We start from the raw sequence: 22,245 nt of genomic DNA on the forward strand, positions 1-22,245 counted from the left end.
TTTTTTTTTCTTTCTTTTAATTAAACTTAATGATTGTTTTTTTTTTTGCTTATTTATGAAAAAAAAGTTGGATTTTCCATAAGGTTAAAAGGTTATTACCACCATCCACCTCTCGTGTCTCCCCTTTTCCTCATAGTCTGTAAGCTTGCGAGCAGGGCCCTCATTCCTCCTGGTATCTGTTTTGAACTGTATTTCTGTTATGCTGTAATGTCTATTGTCTGTACAAGTCCCCTCTATAATTTGTAAAGCGCTGCGGAATATGTTGGCGCTATATAAATAAAAATTATTATTATTATATTATTATTATTACAAAATTTCTTGCAAAGTTCTTGTTAAAACAATGAACTTTGCAGTTCATTCAATATTAAAAATCCTCTCCAATCTTAAAAAACAAAGGTATTTTTAATTGTTTACTGACCCAGGTTACCAGCCACCACTGCAGTCTATCAGCAGCGGCCGGTCTCCTAGGCAACGAGCGCAGCTCTTACAAGCTATTTTCAACAGTTTGCGAGTGCTCCTCTGAAGCTACACTGACCCGGCCAGTTCCAGCGCCTCTTTTCTCCTCCGATGCCGCATGGGAGAGCGCATAGATCAACCGCTCAAACCAGCGGTGTGATCGAGCTACTGATCCAATCATTCAGAAAGCCGAGATGTAGAACAATGCTGCACTTCTGAAAATCAATCATGGAACATTCCTTTAAGGCCTTGGTTCATCCGTTTTTTTGTCTTTTGTTTTTTTCAGCATTTTGTATTTTCCCATGATTATGGTTTCTACAGTATTATTTTTATCAATTTTTTTTTTTAAATTTTATTTAATTTTTTTAATCTTCCTACTGCTTGTCATTTTTGTGTTTGCTCACCCCATACGCAAAAGCACTTGTTCGGACAAACGCTCCTGTGTCCTCTTTCGAAAAGCCGCTGGCGGATCATCTTCAGAGAGAACAAATCGATCAGCGGTCTGAATTCGGACATCTCCAATCGACCTCTTCCTCAATGATCAGTCGGCCGACATCCTTATGAGACAGATGAGAGCGTCTGCTGCACCCGTTAATATCAGCCGTAGTTATTCTAATGTGTATGGGGTCATTTACATGCAACATTTTAAAGCTTTGATATGGTTAAAAAGCCACCGATAGAGTAAAAGAAAAGAAAAAAAAATCATTTAGGCCAAATTATTCCAACATAGCGCTCTATTTTGTCAGTGCAGAAAACCAACCCTGCCCAGTAGTCGCTGCATCGTCTTCAGTTACTTCTCTCCTGTTCTCACCAACCCCCCTGATAATGACAAAGAATGGGAGTTATTAGAAGCCGGGAGGTTTCACAATACAATCTGCGCCCGTCTATGAGCTGGAGGGATTATGACGTGTCAGCGCGTCTTCTACTTCCTTGGTAAACAATGTGAAGTCTACCTTGTTATCTACTTCTGTATGGCCCTTGGGGGGGGGGAGGTGACATGTCCTCGCAACATGCAGGAAAAATAGGGAACAGCTCCCCATAATATCCGATGAGAATAAGAAGACCATGCAGCCATAATAAGAGTACCGTGTTCTGTTAGGACAGCTGCGGTCAGGCTTTCCTTCACCCACCATAAAGGGTTAAATACGTTGCCCTCCCATATATCCAAGTACCCCAGCCCAGGATAATCGTCACGTCTCAGTTGTTCCCTCTGCTGTTAGACTGTATTCAGAAATATGACCTAATTTTCTGAAGTCATAAGTTGGTCCGGTCCGCAGTCCGTACTTGGGCCTTGAATGTTGGAAGTGTGAAATAAGCCTAAAGTATATTTAATATTTCCACAAGTCGTTTTTCCTACCCATTATCCAGTACCGGCGCATGAAGATGGGTGAGTTGCTCTCGGCAGAGTTCAAGGGGTTGGCCGGTTAAAAAAAAAAAAAAAACGGTTAGGTGTTGCCTTACTGATTGGTGGAGATCCAAGCCCTGGAACCTGCCCCAATCAAATAAAAAATAATAGAATTCCCCATGTCAGAGCTCAGTCCGTGATTTATTTAGGGCAGTCCTGCCCATGGCGCTGTATTATCCTTGGCCTACCTGAAACCTGTCGAACACCTCACCCGAATGAATCACAGCTCTGCAATGTAGGTCAGTATCCTGCTGCTCAGCCTCGCATCACGGGAACTACGGACATAGCATGTGATGGGAAATTGGCTGCAATTCCTATCTTGTGACCCGAGTAGATCTGTAGCCTCCAAAGTGATCAAATGCATCAAGTCCTGAGCATTATCTGTACTGGAAGCTATTCACCGGGGTAGTCCATGCCATAACCAAAATATGCAGCCTGCAAATGCATAAATCAAATACTCCTACATCCCCAGTCGTCACCAGTAATATCAGCTTTTAATGTAAATGGTGGGGTGGGACTTTTCCCTGATATTTGGTGAGATGGATTTCAATATGCACTATCCTTTTTTTCTTGGAGAAGATGCCATCAGAGGTGTTTGGTAGCAGGTTATGTCCTTTTCTCTGGACAGAACACATGGTATCTGTTGGTTTGGTGAGCAGATCTGTCCTGTGTGGTCCTCCTACAGGTGCCTATACACTTTCGATAGCTGATGGGTTGTGCCCACGTCTTCTGAACCACCTTCTACTATTTGCATTCCCGCTTGGTCTGGTGGATCCTGTATGTGTTCTCATTGCTGAGAGGGAATGAAGAAGCTGGTGGACATCTCTGGAGCTTGTCTTCAGGGAGGATCACATCACACGTCCATCATTTATATGGTCACCGGTCTCCTAACCTGATCTCCTCGGACTCTTATATACCTCTCCGCCTTGACCAAAGTATTTTGATAATAGTTTAGGGTAGCTGACTGAGTCTTTACCCTTTTGTGATATATATTGTTTTTATATAAATCTTCTTAAATTGAATGCAGCCGGTGTTCTGTGGCACGTGACTGCTGTCATCGTCAAAAAAGTTGCCGAACATTAGAATCCCGATCTAGCTGAATGTTCCTGAATAGTTGGAAGATCAGCAAAAAAAACCCAAACCTTGTGAATCACGGTGGCTAGTCACATGCCGGTCTCTTCTGTCTAAAACTCGATTACACATCCTGACCTTCAGAAACTTCTGCAATCTGCGGGGTTGTACCTAAAGCCCTATGAACACAAGGAGCACATCAACAATGGGAGGAACAATAGTGGTCAGGAGCTGCGGAAGTGAGTGACCACACGTTTGGCTGATATTACGGTAAATATTAGATGACCTATTACTAAGCCAAATTCACATCACTCCGCACGTTCTTGACCGGATCTTTAGCTGGACTGAATGTTTGAATAATGTGAAATTCTGAACACTTCCTGACCAAATAGTAATTTTTGCCTCCTTTTTTCTTGATCAGAACTTTTGTGACTTAACAGAACTGGGTCAACAATGAAACCAAAAGTTGTCTACAAACCAGTGAGTACTTAGTGTAACACACATTTTATTTTCATCAATTGTTACTGACTTCGGCTTCTGAAAAACGTACATGTTTTTTGTTTGTTTTTTTTTGGTTTCCCGTGAGCAAAAGAGAAAATTCAGGAGAACCTCTCCTCTTACTTTGCCGCCACTTTTTAAATGTGGCCTATTATGGGGACAGGTTCAACACAGATGGCAGAGAAAATATGGGAACGTGTGGCTGAAAAAAGCCTTCCATGAAATGAGGTCAACTATCTGCTGACGTGTCGGTCAATGGGAACTGGATGTGGGGAAGCCACCAGCATTGGTCATCAGAGACACATTGTCTTCGGCGGGTTTTTCCTGTGTGTTTTATCTGAATCTTCAACATTACGACATAAGAACTTCACGTCTGCAATGAAGAAGCTCGTGGTTTGGGCATCATGAATCGGATGACAAGTTCCCTTTATAATCTGAACCACGGGGCAGTTTACAGTCACATATCCTTCTGCAGTGGTCGGATGTGATTTAGTAAAACTGTGTAACGTGCTACAGATTTTCCGCGCCCAAATCCAGACAGAAATCTTCCATTATGTGAATGTAGGCTTCATTAGGGAAATGTTCCATCCTTTTACTTCTGCTCAGTTTTCTGACTTACAACATTTATCTATCAAAACAAATGATTAATTGAGACTTTTTTGGATTGCTCTATCTAGATCTAAGGACTATCCCTGTACTCATGTGTGGAGTGTGTGTGTGTGTTTTTTCCCCAGATTTCCTCCCCGGAGGAGGCAGAAGAACATCTGGTATATATGGGCCACTTACAGAACAGTGCCCGCAGGGTATGTCTATCTTCAAATCTCAAACTGTTATAGCAGGGGATTTGGTAATGTAGAAAGCTGTGTGCAAAGAATTGTGTACAGAAGATGTTACATCATTATATGCTTTTTTTTATTAGTAAGTGCTTGTTATAAGTATGGTGTTTGCAGTATACGTTACTGTATGCATCAAGAAAGCTATAGATGCATGTGTTAAAATGGATCCATACACCTTAGGTAGCAATTTTTTTGTTATTTTTCTTTGTGTAGACTTCTTCTTTTTACCGCTTTCTGACACATTACAGTAATATTTGGAATTTCTCTACCGTACTGCATTTTTTGGGGGATTTTCTAGGCATTCTATGTTTGAGTGTGAGTGGTAGAATAACATGTATATTCTTTTCCTTGCAGTACTATCAGTGTGCTTTGGTCATTGCCATTGTAGTCACTGTGCTGTTCTGTCTCATGGCCGCACAGCTTCTGCTATTCCCATTGCTCTGTTCAAGCTCGACTGAGAAGATGGAGATCTTGGTGAAGCAAGACAACAGCTGCAGCGATCCGTGCAAGTGAGCCAACTAATGACAGGGTTTTTCCATTATTTTTTTTTTAAATGTTTTTGTTCTTTTAGCGCTGGTATCAGGTTTATGGGAGTGGGGGGGGGGGATATATAATCACAACTAACTATATATATATATATATATATATATATATATATATATATATATATATATAATTTTTTTTTTCAATTCTTCGTACACTATTTATTTCAATTGAATCTGTACTGCAGCCTCTAGGTGTGCACCAGCTTGCTGTGCACTTCTCAGGGTGGAGGTCTATTGCAAGATTGGTGAGGGTATTAGAACTCAGATCCTCACCAATTTGCAGATATAAAGGTATCAGGACTCAGATTCCCACCAATTTTCAGATATGAAGGTATCAGGACTCAGATCCCCACCAATTTGCAGATATGAGGGTATTAGGACTCAGATCTCCACCAATTTGCAGATATGAAGATATCAGGACTCAGATCCTCACCAATTTGCCAATATGAAGGTATCAGGACTCAGATCCTCACCAATTTGCCGATATGAAGGTATCAGGACTCAGATCCTCACCAATTTGCAGATATGAAGGTATTTGGTGGGGATCTGAGTCCCGATACCTTCATATCTGCAAATTGGTGGGGATCTGAGTCCTGATACCCTCATACCTGCAGATTGGTGGGGATCTGAGTCCTGATACCCTCATACCTGCAGATTGGTGGGGATCTGAGTCCTATCTGCAGGTATGAGGGTATCAGGACTCAGATCCCCACCAATTTGCAGATATGAGGGTATTTGGTGGGGATCTGAGTCCTGATATCTTCATACCTGCAGATAGGACTCAGATCCCCACCAATCTGCAGGTATGAGGGTATCAGGACTCAGATCCCCACCAATCTGCAGGTATGAGGGTATCAGGACTCAGATCCCCACCAATCTGCAGGTATGAGGGTATCAGAACTCAGATCCCCACCAATCTGCAGGTATGAAGGCATCAGGACTCACATCCCCACCAATCTGCAGGTATGAAGGCATCAGGACTCACATCCCCACCAATCTGCAGGTATGAAGGCATCAGGACTCACATCCCCACCAATCTGTAGGTATGAGGGGATCAGATCGGAGGATGTAGACATGTTGTTACTTGCTGCAGAGTTGCTGTGGTTGCATGTACATGACAACTTTTTATATCTTAGTATCGTTCTAGTGGAAAGCATCCCTGAAGGGCTGGAATATTCTCCCAACTCCACCATCAGTCCTTCAGTATTTCAGAGCTGGATGACCCTCCTAAGCCAAGCTAAGTGCAGTGTGGACATCGCATCTTTCTACTGGACCCTGACCAATAATGACACCCACACCAAGCATCCGTCCGCTCAAGAGGTAAAATATGTCTGCTGCTTCTGTAAAGCGCTTATGTCATCCTGTAACTGATTGCTTATATTTGTGGTCTGTCTTATCAGCTATATTGTGGCCACACAGGTTTTCTATCTAATGTTAGAATATTATTATTATTTGTTATAGCGCCATTTATTCCATGGCGCTTTAAATGTGAGGAGGGGTATACATAATAAAAACAAGTACAATAATCTTAAACAATACAAGCCATAACTGGTACAGGAGGAGAGAGGACCCTGCCTGCGAAGGCTCACAATCTAGAATATCAGGGTTTTCAAGTTTTATGAAAAAGCTTTAAGAATTCTGCAATGACAAGTTTGTCTCATTCACTGACAACAAACAGATCTCGATGGAGGAAACAGAATAGAAAATAGTTGAAAATTTTCCCAAACTTTTTTTTTTCTATTGGAGACTGAAATACTCTAGGCAGAGCAGGCACGTCAGAAACATGTATACAGGGATTTTTGTGTACTCACCGTAAAATCCTTTTTCTCCGAGCCACTTTATTTTTTTGGGATGGGGGTTAGGCAGCTCAAGTCAATATAATTGGAAGGGATCTACAAACACTGAGATTTTGTAGCCATGTTTTTGGGCTGTATACATGGGGCAGAAACCTTTTGCACATCAAGTGTAGAAAATGTGCAGCATCAAATCCAAAACAATATCTGCTCAATTTTGCACTGATTTTTTTAATATTTTTTTTTTTTGCAGCAGCTCAGTCCTTGCATGCAAACCCCAACCCCTAGGTAGACTTTTAGTAGGAAACGCCTTATGTTATTCCGAGAATATAGGCGCATAGTAAAAATGCACGCAACGTAGCATTTTTTTCTATTATAAATTATGTGCACTTGATAATTAAAACATGTAACGAAGCAAATCATTTTTGCTTACAGGGGGAACAAATTCTACAAGAAATGATTAAATTAAAGCAGCGAGGTATCAGCCTAAGAGTTGCAGTCAACCCGTCAGGATCTCCAACCAAAGACGCAGATATTAATGCGCTGAGAGCCAGCGGTAAGGGTCTAGCCTTAGTTTGGTAATATAGAGGGGACCTTTTGCGGCTTTACAAGATTGCAATGGAGAAAACTTGTATTCAGCCTCCCAACACCAGAAAACCAAGGGATGTATTTTCTTACTGACTAACAAAAGTGTGCACTACGTTAAAGGGATGTTACTATCTGAGATATTTCTGGCACGTTCATATGATATGACATAAGTGTCCAGTAAGATGATGTTTGCAGCCTTACTCACTGTCAGTAATGGAGTGATCAGCGAATGTGCATGGATAGGGTGTTATCTGAGCATGCTCGGGTGCTAACCGAGTGTCTTCGGCGTGCTCGAAAAATATGTTCTAGGCCCCGCGGCTGTTCAACAGGTGCAACACATGCAGGGATTAACAAACAGGCAATCCCTGCATATGTTGCTGCTGTTGAACAGCCAATAGACATGCAGCCGCAGGGACTTGAACATATTATTCGAGCACGCCGAAGACACTCGGTCAGCACCCGTGCATGCTCAGATAACACCTTATCCGAGCACGTTTGCTCATCACTAATGCTCTGCCCTTTCTCTTTTATGGGATCTCAGAAAATTGCCCCCACACAGAAATGTGTCAGATGTAACCACCCCTTTAATAGCCACATTGCAGCAGATTACACTACTAAGTTTATAACTGTCTAGCTCCAATCTCTCATTGTTGTCTGGACCTAGGAGCTGATGTTCGGGTCGTAGACCTGCCACAATTGACTAATGGCGTGCTGCACACGAAGTTCTGGGTGGTGGATGGCAAACATATATATATTGGCAGTGCCAACATGGACTGGAGATCATTAACGCAGGTAAGTTACTGTTATCAGCTAAATTCGGTTTTGGTTGTTCTCACTGGCAATAAACCAAGGATCAGATCACAGGGTAAAAGAAAGTTCTACTTCCGCACTGCCCTGATAATCTGACCCCAATGTGCACAACAGCAAAAACCACATGCAAAGGGCGTATATGGCTGATAATTTCCTTTTCATTACCAATGGGGTGCTGCATCCAACAAAAACATACAGAGTTCATAAAGGAAAAACGAGGAAAAAGATTGGAGCGCACTTACCCAGGTAAAATAGTCACCACTTTATTAGGACTTTGTACAAAAAAGCAGGGAAGGGAGTGGATAAAGATCGGACGACGGCCGTTTCGTGCAGAGTGGCACTTCAACGGGACCCGTTGAAGTGCCACTCTGCACGAAACGGCCGTCGTCCGATCTTTATCCACTCCCTTCCCTGCTTTTTGTACAAAGTCCTAATAAAGTGGTGACTATTTTACCTGGGTAAGTGCGCTCCAATGATCAGATCACGCCTGATCTTCTCCTTATGACATGCACATAAGATTATCAGCCGATTCTGGGTCAGCCAACTTTTATTCATTGCGCGTGGAGAGATTTTGGCTGACTTTTAATTAATTATACCTTATTAATAACTTTCACTGACAGGTTAAAGAATTGGGGAGCACCGTCTACAACTGCACTTGTCTTGCTCAAGATTTAGAAAAAATCTTTGAGGCTTATTGGGTACTTGGCGAAGCAAACGCTACTATTCCTTCTCCATGGCCAGACACGTTTTCCACTATTTACAACAAGGAGACTCCCATGGAAGTGTCCCTAAACAGCACCGAGTCCCACGTGTACCTGTCTGTAAGTGCAGCATTACTTGTCACTTGCAGTCCACACGACCAAGCGTCCGATAATGGCAGGACGAACTGCGACATTCACTTTTTCTTAACTGTTCACTAGAGCTCACCCCCGCCGCTGTCTGCGAAGGGGAGAACGGACGATATAGACTCCATCCTGAGCATAATAGATGACGCCAAGAAGTTTGTGTATATCTCAGTCATGGATTATACACCCACTGAAGAGTTTTCTAAACCACGGAGGTAATAGAAAAGGATGCATGGAATAAAAGACCTGAAAGAGATGTAAAATTGCCCTGGCTGTGATGTTACTGATCATGGCTACCAATCTGTAGTGTTATATTGAACATTTGTAGGTAGAGCATAGCGCAGTATGCCCAGCTGCCATTCCTAGAGTCTTTGGGAAGTGATCGCATGAAAATCTTATGTATCTGCGGCACAGCCCAGAGACTGAAGAAATGAGGCTGCTGCGGTCACACATGCGTTCACCAATTCTGTTTGTTTGTTCCATTCTAGAAATGGATGGAATAAATGTTTGAAAACGGATCAATTTCATAACTAATGTACGCGTAATCAAGTGGAGAATGGGGCACACCATTGACTATTAGGGGGTCTATCGGGGTTCTGGTATGTGTCCTTTTTTGGAATGGAAGAAAAAGTGCATCATGCAGAACAGTGTTTTCTGCTCATAAAAGCTGACACGTGACAAAACCCAGACGGACCCCCTAATAATCAATGCGTGGTTCTACTTCTGTTGGCATAAGTTATGCTATGGATCCATTTTAGACATAACTTCTTTTGTTTGGTTCCAAAGTGTAAAAGTCAAAAAGAACCCAACCTTGGTCACAGACTCCGATAGGAGAACCGTGGCCAATAAGGGCTAGAGATGATGAAAATAGATGCACACTACCCAGGACCCCCGTTCTTTTCAGTACTCCCAGTGTGAATTGCCTTGGCTGCACTTGAATGTCTGCATCCTGGACAATTTACTAGGGGCCTGAGATGTTATGACGCGAGGCCAGGTCTCAAATGATGCCATGTCATGGCAGGGTACTAACCATTGCAAGAGGCGCTGAGGAGGTCCACACTGCCCTGGTCTGGCTGCCACCGAGTCCCTAAGTGAACGTTGGACCTGGGTCATGTGATTTTTTTTTTTTTTTTTTGCTTTCAAAGTAGGGGGTACAATGGCTTTCCATATAGCTTTGTCAGTATGGGGAAAACTTTTTTATTTCTCTCAATTTCCAACACTATTTGTAAAAAATAAAATAATATATTAAATATAATACTGTATGTGTGTGTGTATAAAAACACTATTATATTCAATATATTATTATTTTTTTTTTTTTTACAAACTGTTGAAACTCAGAGAGAAGTAAAAAAAAAGATATATAGATATTTGTGTAAAAATAACATTTTATATATAATATATATTATTTTTATTACCGTATTTTCCGGCGTATAAGACGACTGGGCGTATAAGACGACCCCCAACTTTTCCAGTTAAAATATAAAATCTTCTCAAAAGTCAGGGGTTGTCTTATATGCCGGGTGTCGTCTTATAGGGTGGGTGCGGAGCAATCTGCGGTCGAAGTATATAGTGGGGGGGAGTGGTCCCGATGACGAGGTGAGGGAGCGCCTCACCAGGAAGGTGTAAGTGAAGCAAACTGTCAGCATCCGCGATGCCAGGGGTATGCAAAAAAGAGAGAGAGCGATGCTGTGCCTAGAAAAACACTCCTCCTTCACTCATCTGGCTCGCCCTTGTATCCTATTATCTCCTTCTCTGCCTCTGCTTCACTTACACCTTCCAGGTGAGGCGCCCCCTCACCTCGTCATTGGGGTCGCTCCCCCCACAATATGCGGCGACCGCAGATTACTCCGCACCTGCCCTATAAGACGACACCTGGCGTATAAGACGATACCCGACTTTTGAGAAGATTTTCAAGAGTTAAAAAGTAGTCTTATATGCCAGAAAATACAGTAGATATCTATTTATGCCTCTGATTTGGGAGGCTGACCACCACAAAGCTGTGGTCTCAGTTTGCAGAAGCGAGACAAGTTTTCTTCATGTATTTCTTGTCAGTGTAAGAAGTGTATTCTTTCTGCTTAGTCCCTTTCACTCTCATGACCTCTTTTCCGTTTGCGTTACTTCGTCTCTTCCTTCCTGATTCTTTAAGGTACTGGCCCGTCATTGATAATCATCTGAGAAAAGCCGTTTACGAGAGACACGTGACCGTCCGTCTGTTAATCAGCTGCTGGGCAAATTCTAAACCAAATATGTTCCCCTTCCTGAACTCGCTTGACGCTCTGCAGAATAACAAGTCCCACTATAACATAGAAGTGGTATGTCTGCTGATCGCCTTCTATTCATGTTTTTTGTTTAAATATTATCCTGCAAAGGGTCCCAGGGTAAGCGGACTTGTCGGCCCGGCAATATGCACACGTAGAATAGTCCTCTGCGGATTTCTTTATCGCCTCTCATTATTATTATTATTATTATTATTATTATTTATTTATATAGCACCATTGATTCCATGGTGCTGTACATGAGAATGGGTTACATACAAGTTACAAATATCACATACAGTAAACAAACTAACAATGACAGACTGATACAGAGGGGCGAGGACCCTGCCCTTGCGGGCTTACATTCTACAGGATTATGGGGAAGGAGACAGTAGGTTGAGGGTTGCAGGAGCTCCGGTGTTGGTGAGGCGGTAGCTCCGGTGTTGGTGAGGCGGTAGCTCCGGTGTTGGTGAGGCGGTAGCTCCGGTGTTGGTGAGGCGGTAGCTCCGGTGTTGGTGAGGCGGTAGCTCCGGTGTTGGTGAGGCGGTAGCTCCGGTGTTGGTGAGGCAGCAGCGGTGTCAGTGCAGGCTGTAGGCTTTCCTGAAGAGATGGGATTTCAGGTTCCGTCTGAAGGATCCGACTGTGGTTGATAGTCGGACGTGTTGGGGCAGAGAGTTCCAGAGGATGGGGGATATTCGGGAGAAGTCTTGGAGGCGATTGGATGAGGAGCGAATAAGTGTGGAGGAGAGAAGGAGGTCTTGGGAGGACCGGAGATTACGTGAGGGAAGATATAGGGAGATTAGTTCAGAGATATATGGAGGAGACAGGTTATGGATGGCTTTGTAGGTCAGTATTAGCAATTTGAACTGGATACGCTGAGGGAATGGGAGCCAGTGAAGAGATTTGCAGAGGGGGGAAGCGGAGGAGTAGCGAGGAGAGAGATGGATTAGTCGGGCAGCAGAGTTAAGGATGGACTGGAGAGGTGCAAGGGTGTTAGCAGGGAGGCCACAGAAAAGGATGATGCAGTAGTCAAGGCGGGAAATGATGAGGGCGTGCACAAGCATTTTAGTAGATTGGGGGTTGAGGAAAGGACGGATCCTGGAGATATTTTTGAGCTGGAGGCGACAGGAGGTGGAAAGAGCTTGGATGTGTGGTTTGAAGGACAGGGCAGAGTCGAAGGTTACTCCGAGGCAGCGGACTTCGGGTACAGGGGAAAGCATGATGTCATTGACTGCGATAGATAGGTCAAGTAAGGAAGATTTCTCTATCGCCTTTCATTGGGGGACACAGGAACCATGGGTGTATGCTGCTGCCACTAGGAGGCTGACACTATGCAAATAAAAAAGTTAGCTCCTCCTCTGCAGTGTACACCCTACCGACAGGAAGTAGGATATTCAGTTTAGCTTAGTGTCAGTAGGAGGTGGACACGGGTCTTTCATTAGACCCTTATCTACCTCAATGTACGTCATTTTCTTTTCAGGTTTTCCGGAGGGATACAGGGTGAACAGTCACACCTGTAGTCCCACAATACGGACTATGAGTACGGCGTGTACTGCCACCCCGTATCCTCATAGATCCCTCTCCAGGACCAAGATCCTAGCACACAAGCGTGCTCAGAAGTCCGGTCCTGGCTCCGTCCCCCACCCACTCGCCCACCAGAGCCTGTCGGTTGCGGAGACGAGGACGTCCATCAGCTCCTGGACGTCTCATTCCTCTTCAGGTTAGTACCGGCGTGGGAGGTTTGAGGTGAGTATTTTCCCCATACCATCCCAGATCATTCAAGGGTAAGTATACAGATGAAGAAAGGTGAGTATTTTCTCCCCTGTCTAGCAATCTAAGAGTGGGGCTCAGGGGTTGTTTTATGGGGAAGTCACTGTGTCCCACAGTTTGGGGTCCAGGGCTCTTAGCTCACCCTGGATCTCTCTTCAGCTTCCCTTGTGCGGCACATGGGTCCACCAGAGAAGGGGTTCATTGCGGCGGTAGCGCCGGGGCCTTGTAAGGTTTCCACGGCGTCTCTCCCCCACAGCGGTCACCAGGCTCTAATCCAGGCCCGGCTTCGGTCGGGGCCTGGACCTTTTCCGCCGGCCACCGGGGGCTAATTTAGGCCCCGGCTTCTGTCGGGGCCTAGTGCGGCGTTTCGGCCCCGCCCCCATCCTCTTTCCGGCGGGTCTTTCTCCCGCGTTTTCCCCCTTCTCTCCGGCGCTTTGCCCCAGCCACTCCCTGGCCTAGGCACAGACCGCGCCGCAGTGACTCTAGCCCCCGCTCTCTCCGTCGGGTGCACTAGCCTTGCGGGGCCTCCACGCCGCGGCTTCCATTCCCGACGGCCACCGGGAGCTAATTTAGGCCCCGGCTTCGGTCGGGGCCTAGTGCGGCGTTATGGCTCCGCCCCCGTCCTCTTTCCGGCGGGCTTTTCTCCCGCGTCTTCCCCTCTCTCCTCTCCGGCGCTTAGCCCCGCCCACTCCTCTTGGCCTCAGCACAGACTGCGGCCGGCGCCATCTTTGTACTCTCAATCATGCAGCTTCAGCGCCGGCTGCTTTCGGCGCTTCTTGGCTCATGCTGCGGACTTCAGAGTGCGGGGCCTTACACCACTCCCGGCGTGTGGACCCAGCGGTGATTTCTTACAGGACCTGCCTTCCCTGCCGACCTCCTCCTACAGCCGAAGCTATCCACAGGACATCTTCCGTGAGTAGCTCTGCACTGCAGACCAATACCCTTCCTCTGCTTTAGTCAGGCTTCTTTTGTGCTCTCCTGTAAGGGCAGGTTCCCCTTAGGTCAGTCCTCTCCCACCTGTCAGGACTGCAGCGATCCCACATCGTTCTGGGCTCCCCCCCCCCCCCTCTGCCCCGAGAGAGTGAGGTCCCTATCCCAGTGTGGGCTTCCGCTCTGTCTCAATCTGTGGCGGATCTCACCAGGGTATCCCAGACCCCGGTGTCCGTTCTGGATAGATTGTCCTGGCAGACCTCCGCAGTAGCCAGCGGGTCACGGTAGCCCCGTCTGAGCCTACCAGGATAGGCCTTAAAGAGGTCCAGACCGGAGCGCCATTGTGACTCCTCTTCCCGTTCCATCTCGCCTCACGGCCCATTTCAGCGGTCAGCTTCTTCCCGATCCTCTCCCGAGTCAGGCGAGGCGTTTTCGGACGCACCTTCAGAGGGACGTTTTGGAGCTGCATTCTGACCAAATCGCTAACATGAGGGATATGGTTCAGAGCCTCACTGGAGCAATCAACCAGACCCGTGGCATCAAAGATCCCTCTACGGAACGCGCGGATCAGGCGGTTTCGTTTAGACGGTCGAAGCCACCTTCCAAGGTCTTCGCTTCTCACCCTGAATTCGAGAAGGCCCTGACGAGAGAAAAAGAGAATCCGACCAGCCGCTTTCAGAGAGGAAAGCGCCTTGGCGTTTTTTATATCCCTTTTCTCTGGAGCTCACCGCTTATTGGACTCTGTCCTCCAACACGGTCCTCCCGCTATCTGGCGGAGCATCTCTGAAAGATTCTAACTATAGAGTCATAGAATCCTTTGCGAGCTCAGCTTTCGAATCGGCTGCGTCTATTTTTGCCCGGCCATTGCTTATACTTGGGCTTCATTATCCATATCCAAAGGTCACACAACTCCGTCGGAGCATTCTGGACGGGGCCCTCCTGGACAGCTGGCGGAGCTTGCCAACCAGTTTTCTCATGCGGGTGAATACTTGGTCTCCGCTTCCCTGGATGCCGCGTCTTTTGCGGCTCAGGTGTCCAGCAATGCCGTTGCCATCCGTCAGTCCTTTTGGCTCAAGGCCTGACAGGCGGATTTGTCTTCAAAAAGTCCCTTACCAGCCTGCCTTTTTCAGTGTTCACGTCGCTTTGGTTCTAAGTTGGGCCAAATCATTAGGACGCTACCGGGGGGCACAAGTCTACACCTCGTCGCCCCCTTCCTAGATGGCAATTTCGGTCCTTTCGGCCTTTACGTCGCTTCGTGGCGTCAAACTCCTTTTCCCCGCAGCAACAGAGGCCACAGGCACGTCAAGAGTAGAAGACTGTTTCCTTTAGACCACACGCCTTCCTGGCGCTCCCGCTGCTCCCAGGGTAGATCCTCCAGGGCTAGGACTGGAGGATCCACCTCGGCATGACTCACAGCAAGACGCCAGCCCACTTCCCAGGATGGGCTGTTTTCCCTTCTTCAGGGATGTCTGGATCCCCTCAGCAGAGGACGCATGGGTCAGGGAAGTTGTATCCTCGGGATACAAAATAGAGTTCGTTTCACAACTCAGGGATCGTTTCTTCGGATCCCGACCCCAAGAGTCCCCGTTCTAGTTCCGGGTCTTCTTCGCAGCCACCGCTTCTCTCCTCAAAGCCGGAGTAATAGTTCCCGTCCCAGAAAAAGAACGGTTCACTGGTTGCTATTCCAATCTTTTGTGGTACTGAAAGAAGAAAAGAATAAGAAGAAAAAAAAAAAAAAAAAAAAAAAAAAAGGGCAAGTTTCGTCCCATTCTGGATCTCAAATTGCTGAACTGGAGAGTTTGTCTGAGACTCTTAAGGATGGATTCCCATCGTTCAGTAATTGCTTCCATGGAGGTTCGAGAACTTTTGTGTTCCATAGAAATTCAGGACGCCTACCTTCATGTCTCGATTTTCCCGGGACATCACAGATTCCTGTGCTTTGTGGTGCTCCAGGACCATTTTCAGTTCTTCACCCTGCCGTTCGTTCTCGCAACCGCTTCCAGGGTTTGCACGAAGACCATGGCGGCGCTGATAGCCATCTTGATGGTCAGAGGCTTATTATTTTTTTCTGTACCTCGGCGACATCCTCTTCTAGGCTCCGTCCCCCTTTTTCTCAGGCTCACCAGAGCCTGTCCATCGTCCTCTACACCCTAGTCCGCTTCGGGTGGCTTGTCAACATGAAGAAATCCTGTCTTGTTGCTTCCCAGCGCCTCGTTTTTCGGGGCATGCTCTTCGACACTCGTCAGACCAAAGTCTTCCTTCCCGAGGACAAGAGATCCATCCTTCATCGGGATGTACCCTTGCTTTAGGGTCCTCGGCTTCCCTTCTTCTGATCGCCCATGAAGTTTCTGGGCAGGATGGTAGTGACGTTCGAAGCAATCCCCTTTGCCCAATTTCACTCTCAACCTCTTTAGCAGGCCATTCTGTCACAGTGGGACAGTGCTGTCTTGTCCCTGGATCGTCCTATCCGACTCTCTTCCCGAGTCAAGGGTCCCTCAGCTGGTGGCTGACGTCACCTCTCATCTCCCAGGGCATGTCCTTCCTTCCAGTTCTTTGGCAAGTGGTGACGACGGACGCCAGCCTGCTTGGCTGGGGCGCTGTGTTTCGCCATCTGACTGCTTGGGGTCGTTGGTCGGCGCAGGAGTCTCTTCCGCAGATCAACATCCTCGAGCTTCGGGCCATCTTTCTCTTCCCTCGTCACTAGGGAAGGATTCTCAGGGGTCTACAATGCCATGGAGGTGGCATATGTCAGTCATAAAGGGGGGACTCGGAGCTCCTTGGCCGAGGTATCCAAGATCCTCCTCTGGGCAGAGGCAATGGTTCTGGTGATATCCACAGTGCATATCCCCGGCACGGACAATTGGGCCGCCGACTTCTGCAGCTGCGAGGGTCTCGCGGCAGGGTTATGGTCCTTGCATCAGGAGGTCTTCCATCAGATTTGTCTTCGATGGGGGACTCCGGACGTGGACCTCTCTGCGTCCCGAAGGAACAGGAAGGTTCCTTTGGTTCGTCTCCAGATCTCGCGACCCTCCCGCGTGGGCGTCTACGCTTTGGCCTCCAGGGTCTGATCTGCCACCCGAATTATCGGTCGCTCAGTTTACGGCATGGCTGTGGACTCCACAGTTATAAGAGCGTCTGGCCTTTCGTCCCGGTCGAGTCACACTACAATCCAGGCTAGGAAGCCTTCGTTGTCTTCCAGGTTCTACTATCGTACCCGGAAGACTTTCGTTCATGCAAGCCCAACCGCTTTTCACCTATGTCCTTTTCCCTGCCTTCCATTTGGTTTTCCTTCAGGCAGGACTGGATTCGGGCTTCACTCTCAATTCCCTAAAGGGCCAGGTTCCTGCGCTCTTCTTCCCTTTAAGAAGACATTATCTTCTCAGCCACAGGTTAAGACCTTCCTTCAAGGAGTAGCCCACGCTGTCCCTCCGTACAGGGCCTCTGTGGATTCATGGGATTTAAAGGTTGTGTTGGTTGTTCTTAGGGGTTTCCCCTTTGAGCCTCTCAGGGAGTTTTTCCCTGTCAGTTCTATCTCGGAAGGTGGCTTTTCTCAGGTCCATCGCTTCGATCCGCCGCGTTTTTGAGTTGGCGGCCATTTCTTGCCGACCTCCTTTCTTGATTTTCCACAAGGACAAGGTGGTCCCAGGCCTCCGCCTTCCTTCATTTCACGAGGTGGTTTTCATCTTTCCACCTCAACGAGGACATCGTTCTACCTTCCTTTGTCCAGCTCCGAATCATCCTCTGGAGCGATAGTGGAACAGGCTGACAGGCTGGACCTCGTCAGGGCAGTGAGTTTCTCCCTGGCTAGCACGGCCGCTTTCCGAAAGATGGATTCTCTGTTCGCCATCCTTGATGGCGTGCGTAGAGGCCTGCCGGCTTCCAAGGCGACTATTGCTCGCTCGATTAGAACGGCAATTTTGGGAGCTTACCGGGTCAAGAACAGAGTGCCCCCTCCTGAGATAAAGGCTCACTCTACCCGGGCAGTCGGCGCTTCCAGTGCGTTACGTCACAGGGCTTTCGCCGACAGCTTTGCAAAGCGGCAACCTGGTCTTCCATCCACATGTTTTCGCTGAACTACGGCAGACTCCAGCCTGGGCAGAAGGATCCTGCAGGCGGCAGTGGTGAGTCCTTGGACCTGATGGAAGTATGTTTTTCCCACCCCAGGGACTGCTTTGGGACGTCCCATGGTTCCTGTGTCCCCCAATGAAAGGCGATAGAGAAAACAGGATTTTTGGTTGCTTACCGTAAAATCTGTTTCTCGGAGCCTTCATTGGGGGACACAGCACCCTCCCAAGTTGAACAGCTCTGTTTACTGTATACTTTTGAGTTGTTTGAACACTCTTTGAGTGTTTGAAACTGTTAATCTATGGAGCGCCGTGGAATTTGTTGGCGCTATGTAGATAAAGTTTATTATTATTATATTATTATTATTCTTTCTCTTTTACACGTTACTTCTCCTACTGCTTTCTCACTAACTGAATATCCTACTTCCTGTCAGTAGGGTGTACACTGCAGAGGAGGAGCTAACTTTTTTATTTGCATAGTGTCAGCCTCCTAGTGGCAGCAGCATACAGCCATGGTTCCTGTGTCCCCCAATGAAGGCTCCGAGAAACAGATTTTACGGTAAGCAACCAAAAATCCTGTTTTGTGGGATGGAGGAAAGATGATGAGATCAGATTTGTCCACATTGAGTTTGAGGAAGCATTGGGGGACACAGGAACCATGGGTGTATGCTGCTGCCACTAGGAGGCTGACACTATGCAAATAAAAAAGTTAGCTCCTCCTCTGCAGTGTACACCCCACCGACTGGCATTATACTCTTCAGTTTTAGCTTAGTGTCAGTAGGAGGTGGACACGGGTCTTTCAAGACCCTTATCTACCTCAATGTGCGTCGTTTCCTTTACAGGTTTCCTCGGAGGGATACAGGGTGAGTAGTCACACCTGTAGTCCCACAAAGCGGACTATGAGTACGGCGTGTACTGCCACCCCGTATCCTCATAGATCCTTCTCCAGGACCAAGATCCTAGCACAGAAGCGTGCTCAGAAGTCCGGTCCTGGTTCCGTCCCCCACCCACTCGCCCACCAGAGCCTGTCGGTCGGCGGAGACGAGGACGTCCATTAGCCCCTGGACGTCTCACCCCCTTTTAAGGTTAGTACCGGCGTGGGATGTTTTTAGGTGAGTATTCTCTCCCTTCCCATCCCAGATCTTTGATAGGGGGGTTCTTGTTAGGGGCTCCCTGTCGACTTTCTTACCCGGTCATCGCCTGTATTTTCCAGTGGCACGGCCGGTATTCCTTCTGTCTCAGCGCGGGGCCCCTTTTAGGCCACCGCGCTCTTATCCCCTGTGGCCAGTATTCTCATCCTCTGGAGCGATCGTTGAACAAGCTAGACCTCGTCAGGGCAGTGAGGATTTATCTGGATAGAACATCCTCTTTCCGGAAGACGGATTCTTTTTTCGTCATTCCTGATGGCACGCGCAGAGGCCAGCCGGCTTCTAAAGCGACTATTGCTCGATGGATCAGAATGGCAATTTTGGAGGCTTACCGGGTCAAGAACAGAGTGCCCCCTCCTGGGATTAAGGCTCACTCTACCCGGGCAGTCGGCGCCTTCTGGGCGGTGCACCACAGGGCTCCCGCCCTACAGCTTTGCAAAGCGGCAACTTGGTCTTCCATCCACACGTTCGCCAAATTTTACAAGGTCCATACCTACGCTTCGGCGGACGCCAGCCTAGGCAGAAGGATCCTGCAGGCGGCAGTGGTGAGTCCTCTGACCTGATGGAAGTCTGTTTTTCCCGCCCTTGGGACTGCTTTGGGACGTCCCATGGTTCCTGTGTCCCCCAATGAGAGGCGATAAAGAAAACAGGATTTTTGGTTGCTTACCGTAAAATCTGTTTCTTGAAGCCTCCATTGGGGGACACAGCTCCCTCCCAATGTTTTCTGTTGTTATCTGTTCTATGACTGTTCTCACGTTACAGTTCTCAAGTTTGTGGTTATGGTTTTTCAACCTTGTTTCATTATCTCCTACTGCTTTCTCACTAACTGAAGAGTATAATGCCAGTCGGTGGGGTGTACACTGCAGAGGAGGAGCTAACTTTTTTGTTTGCATAGTGTCAGCCTCCTAGTAGCAGCAGCATACACCCATGGTTCCTGTGTCCCCCAATGGAGGCTTCAAGAAACAGATTTTACGGTAAGCAACCAAAAATCCTGTTTTTTCCGCAGCGGATTTGATAAATCTGCAGGGCAAAAACGCTGCATTTTTGCTGCAGATTTATTGCGGATTTACCGTGGTTTTTGTGCGGATTTCACTGCAGTTTTACACCTGCTGTTTTCTATTGGAGTAGCTGTGGAATCCGCAGAAAGAAGTGACTTGCTGCGGAATGTAAACCGCTGCGTTTCCGCACGTTTTTTTCCGCAGCTGGGCACAGCATTTTCGGTTTCCCATAGGTTTACATTGTAATGTAAACTCATGGGAAACTGCTGCGGAAATGCTGCGGATGCGCAGCAAAATCCGCATCGTGTGCACATAGCCTTAAACTCCTGAATATTTGTGTCTGAAGAGCATTCACAAGTTTTCAGTAGGGACTGCAGGCTCTCGCCTCTGGCAGCAGCTTATCTCCCAGAGAACTAAAGGGTCCTTTTATTTTGAGCTGCATCTATTGGGGTGAACAGTTGGAAGACCCTCATAAGCATTTGATGTTGGCAGATTAATTTTACTTCCCGTAACCTTCACTACATATGTATGTTATAACTAGAAGTGAGTGATTTACTTATCCTGTGGTTTTTCTTTTTACCATTTTCTGTTCAGAAAATCTTCATCGTTCCAGTATCTCCAGAGCAGAAGTCGATCCCCTTTGCTCGTGTAAACCACAACAAGTATATGGTGACAGACCGAGTGGCCTACATCGGTAAGTCCATGGCCGTGGTGTTTCCACAAGAGAACGGGGATGCTGCAACTTGTAAATCTTCACCACGCTTTTCCTTTGCTGCAGTTTCTACCTATAAATCTGCAGAAACAGGAACACATGGGCTACTTGCACAGTGAACAAGTCTGTATGATCATGTTCACACACCACCAAGAAACCTGAAGACACAAAAGAGAATAGTAAAACCAAAAACACTCAGTTTGAAAAAATGTTGCAGTAATCCGCAAGTGCTAGTAAAAGATGTAAAAAACAGGGTATTTGGTTGATACGTTTTTTGCAAAAAATGTATACTAAGCTGCTCTACCAATCTTCACGGTATACCCTTATCAGAGCAGTCCTAACTAATGTATGCAATCCCTATCTAATGTATTTAAAAACCTGATCATCTGTATATAACCTGTGTGAACAGGGTTCAGAGAGGAAAAATCCATGTGTGCATACAGGGTAGAACAGCTTTTCTTGGTTTCAGGTTTCAGGTTTCTTGGTGGTGTGTGAACATGATCATACAGACTTGTTCACTGTGCAAGTAGCCCATGTGTTCCTGTTTCCATAATTGTTCTCTTGTGTCTACAAGACTGGGGAGTTCCACCACTCCTCTTGGGCTATCTGCACAAAAGCTGTTCTACCCTGTATGCACACATGGATTTTTCCTCTCTGAACCCTGTTCACACAGGTTATATACAGATGATCAGGTTTTTAAATACATCAGATAGGGATTGCATACATTAGTTAGGACTGCTCTGATAAGGGTATACCGTGAAGATTGGTAGAGCAGCTTAGTATACATTTTTTGCAAAAAACGTATCAACCAAATACCCTGTTTTTTACATCTTTTACTAGCACTTGCGGATTACTGCAACATTTTTTCAAACTGAGTGTTTTTGGTTTTACTATTCTCTTTTGTGTCTTCTATAAATCTGCAGGTAGAATGTGCAACAAATCTGCCATGTTTTAATGTGTACTTCTCCAAAGTAAAGCACAGCACACCACTTTCCTATGGAGTCAAAGAAAAAGTGTATGCTGATACTACCGATCCACCATATGCCAAAAGGACATGTTTGACTTCAGTATGTCCAATCCTTTCTTCCTATAGGACAAAAGTTGCTGCCACGTGTGTCTTGCAGCAGCTTTCTACCCTCATTAAAGAAGTGGTCCACTACTCTGAAAACCCCTTCTGAATCCATTTGTTTCCCCTCAGAATATTAACACTTATATTCAAAGTTGTTGTTGGTGTCGGTATGGTCCGCAGGAAGTGAGAGAATGAAGCCAGTGCTGATTAGCCGTAGGGATTGTGTGACATAATAACCATGTCACGCAAGCCCCGGGAGAGCCAGCGCTGGCACCGAGGCGAGTATAAGTGTTATAATTTTACTAATGGGAAACGGATTCAGAAGGAGTTTGGAGTAGTGGACAACCCCTTTAAATTGAGATATACATGCATGCTCACTGATACACACGTGCATGGTTATTGTAATGTTGGCCAAACATCTACCAAATATTTCATGTGTGTTATTGGCTTTA

General features: G+C 46.7%; 1 protein-coding gene across 1 annotated transcript in view; it reads left to right on the forward strand.

Annotated features, from left to right (window-relative positions):
• The window catches only part of PLD3 (phospholipase D family member 3), a 28,283-nt gene that overhangs the window by 3,816 nt on the left and 2,222 nt on the right, over nt 1-22,245 (forward strand). The window contains exons 3-12 of the mRNA XM_069746767.1: nt 3,354-3,412; nt 4,165-4,233; nt 4,621-4,775; nt 5,948-6,131; nt 7,040-7,160; nt 7,857-7,984; nt 8,623-8,823; nt 8,923-9,062; nt 10,994-11,159; nt 20,607-20,706. Of these exons, the coding sequence (XP_069602868.1) occupies nt 3,386-3,412; nt 4,165-4,233; nt 4,621-4,775; nt 5,948-6,131; nt 7,040-7,160; nt 7,857-7,984; nt 8,623-8,823; nt 8,923-9,062; nt 10,994-11,159; nt 20,607-20,706 (1,291 nt within the window). The 5' untranslated portion in view covers nt 3,354-3,385. The remainder of the gene's footprint in view (nt 1-3,353; nt 3,413-4,164; nt 4,234-4,620; nt 4,776-5,947; nt 6,132-7,039; nt 7,161-7,856; nt 7,985-8,622; nt 8,824-8,922; nt 9,063-10,993; nt 11,160-20,606; nt 20,707-22,245) is intronic.

Source organism: Ranitomeya imitator, chromosome 2, assembly GCF_032444005.1.
Source record: "Ranitomeya imitator isolate aRanImi1 chromosome 2, aRanImi1.pri, whole genome shotgun sequence".
NCBI lineage: Eukaryota > Metazoa > Chordata > Amphibia > Anura > Dendrobatidae > Ranitomeya > Ranitomeya imitator.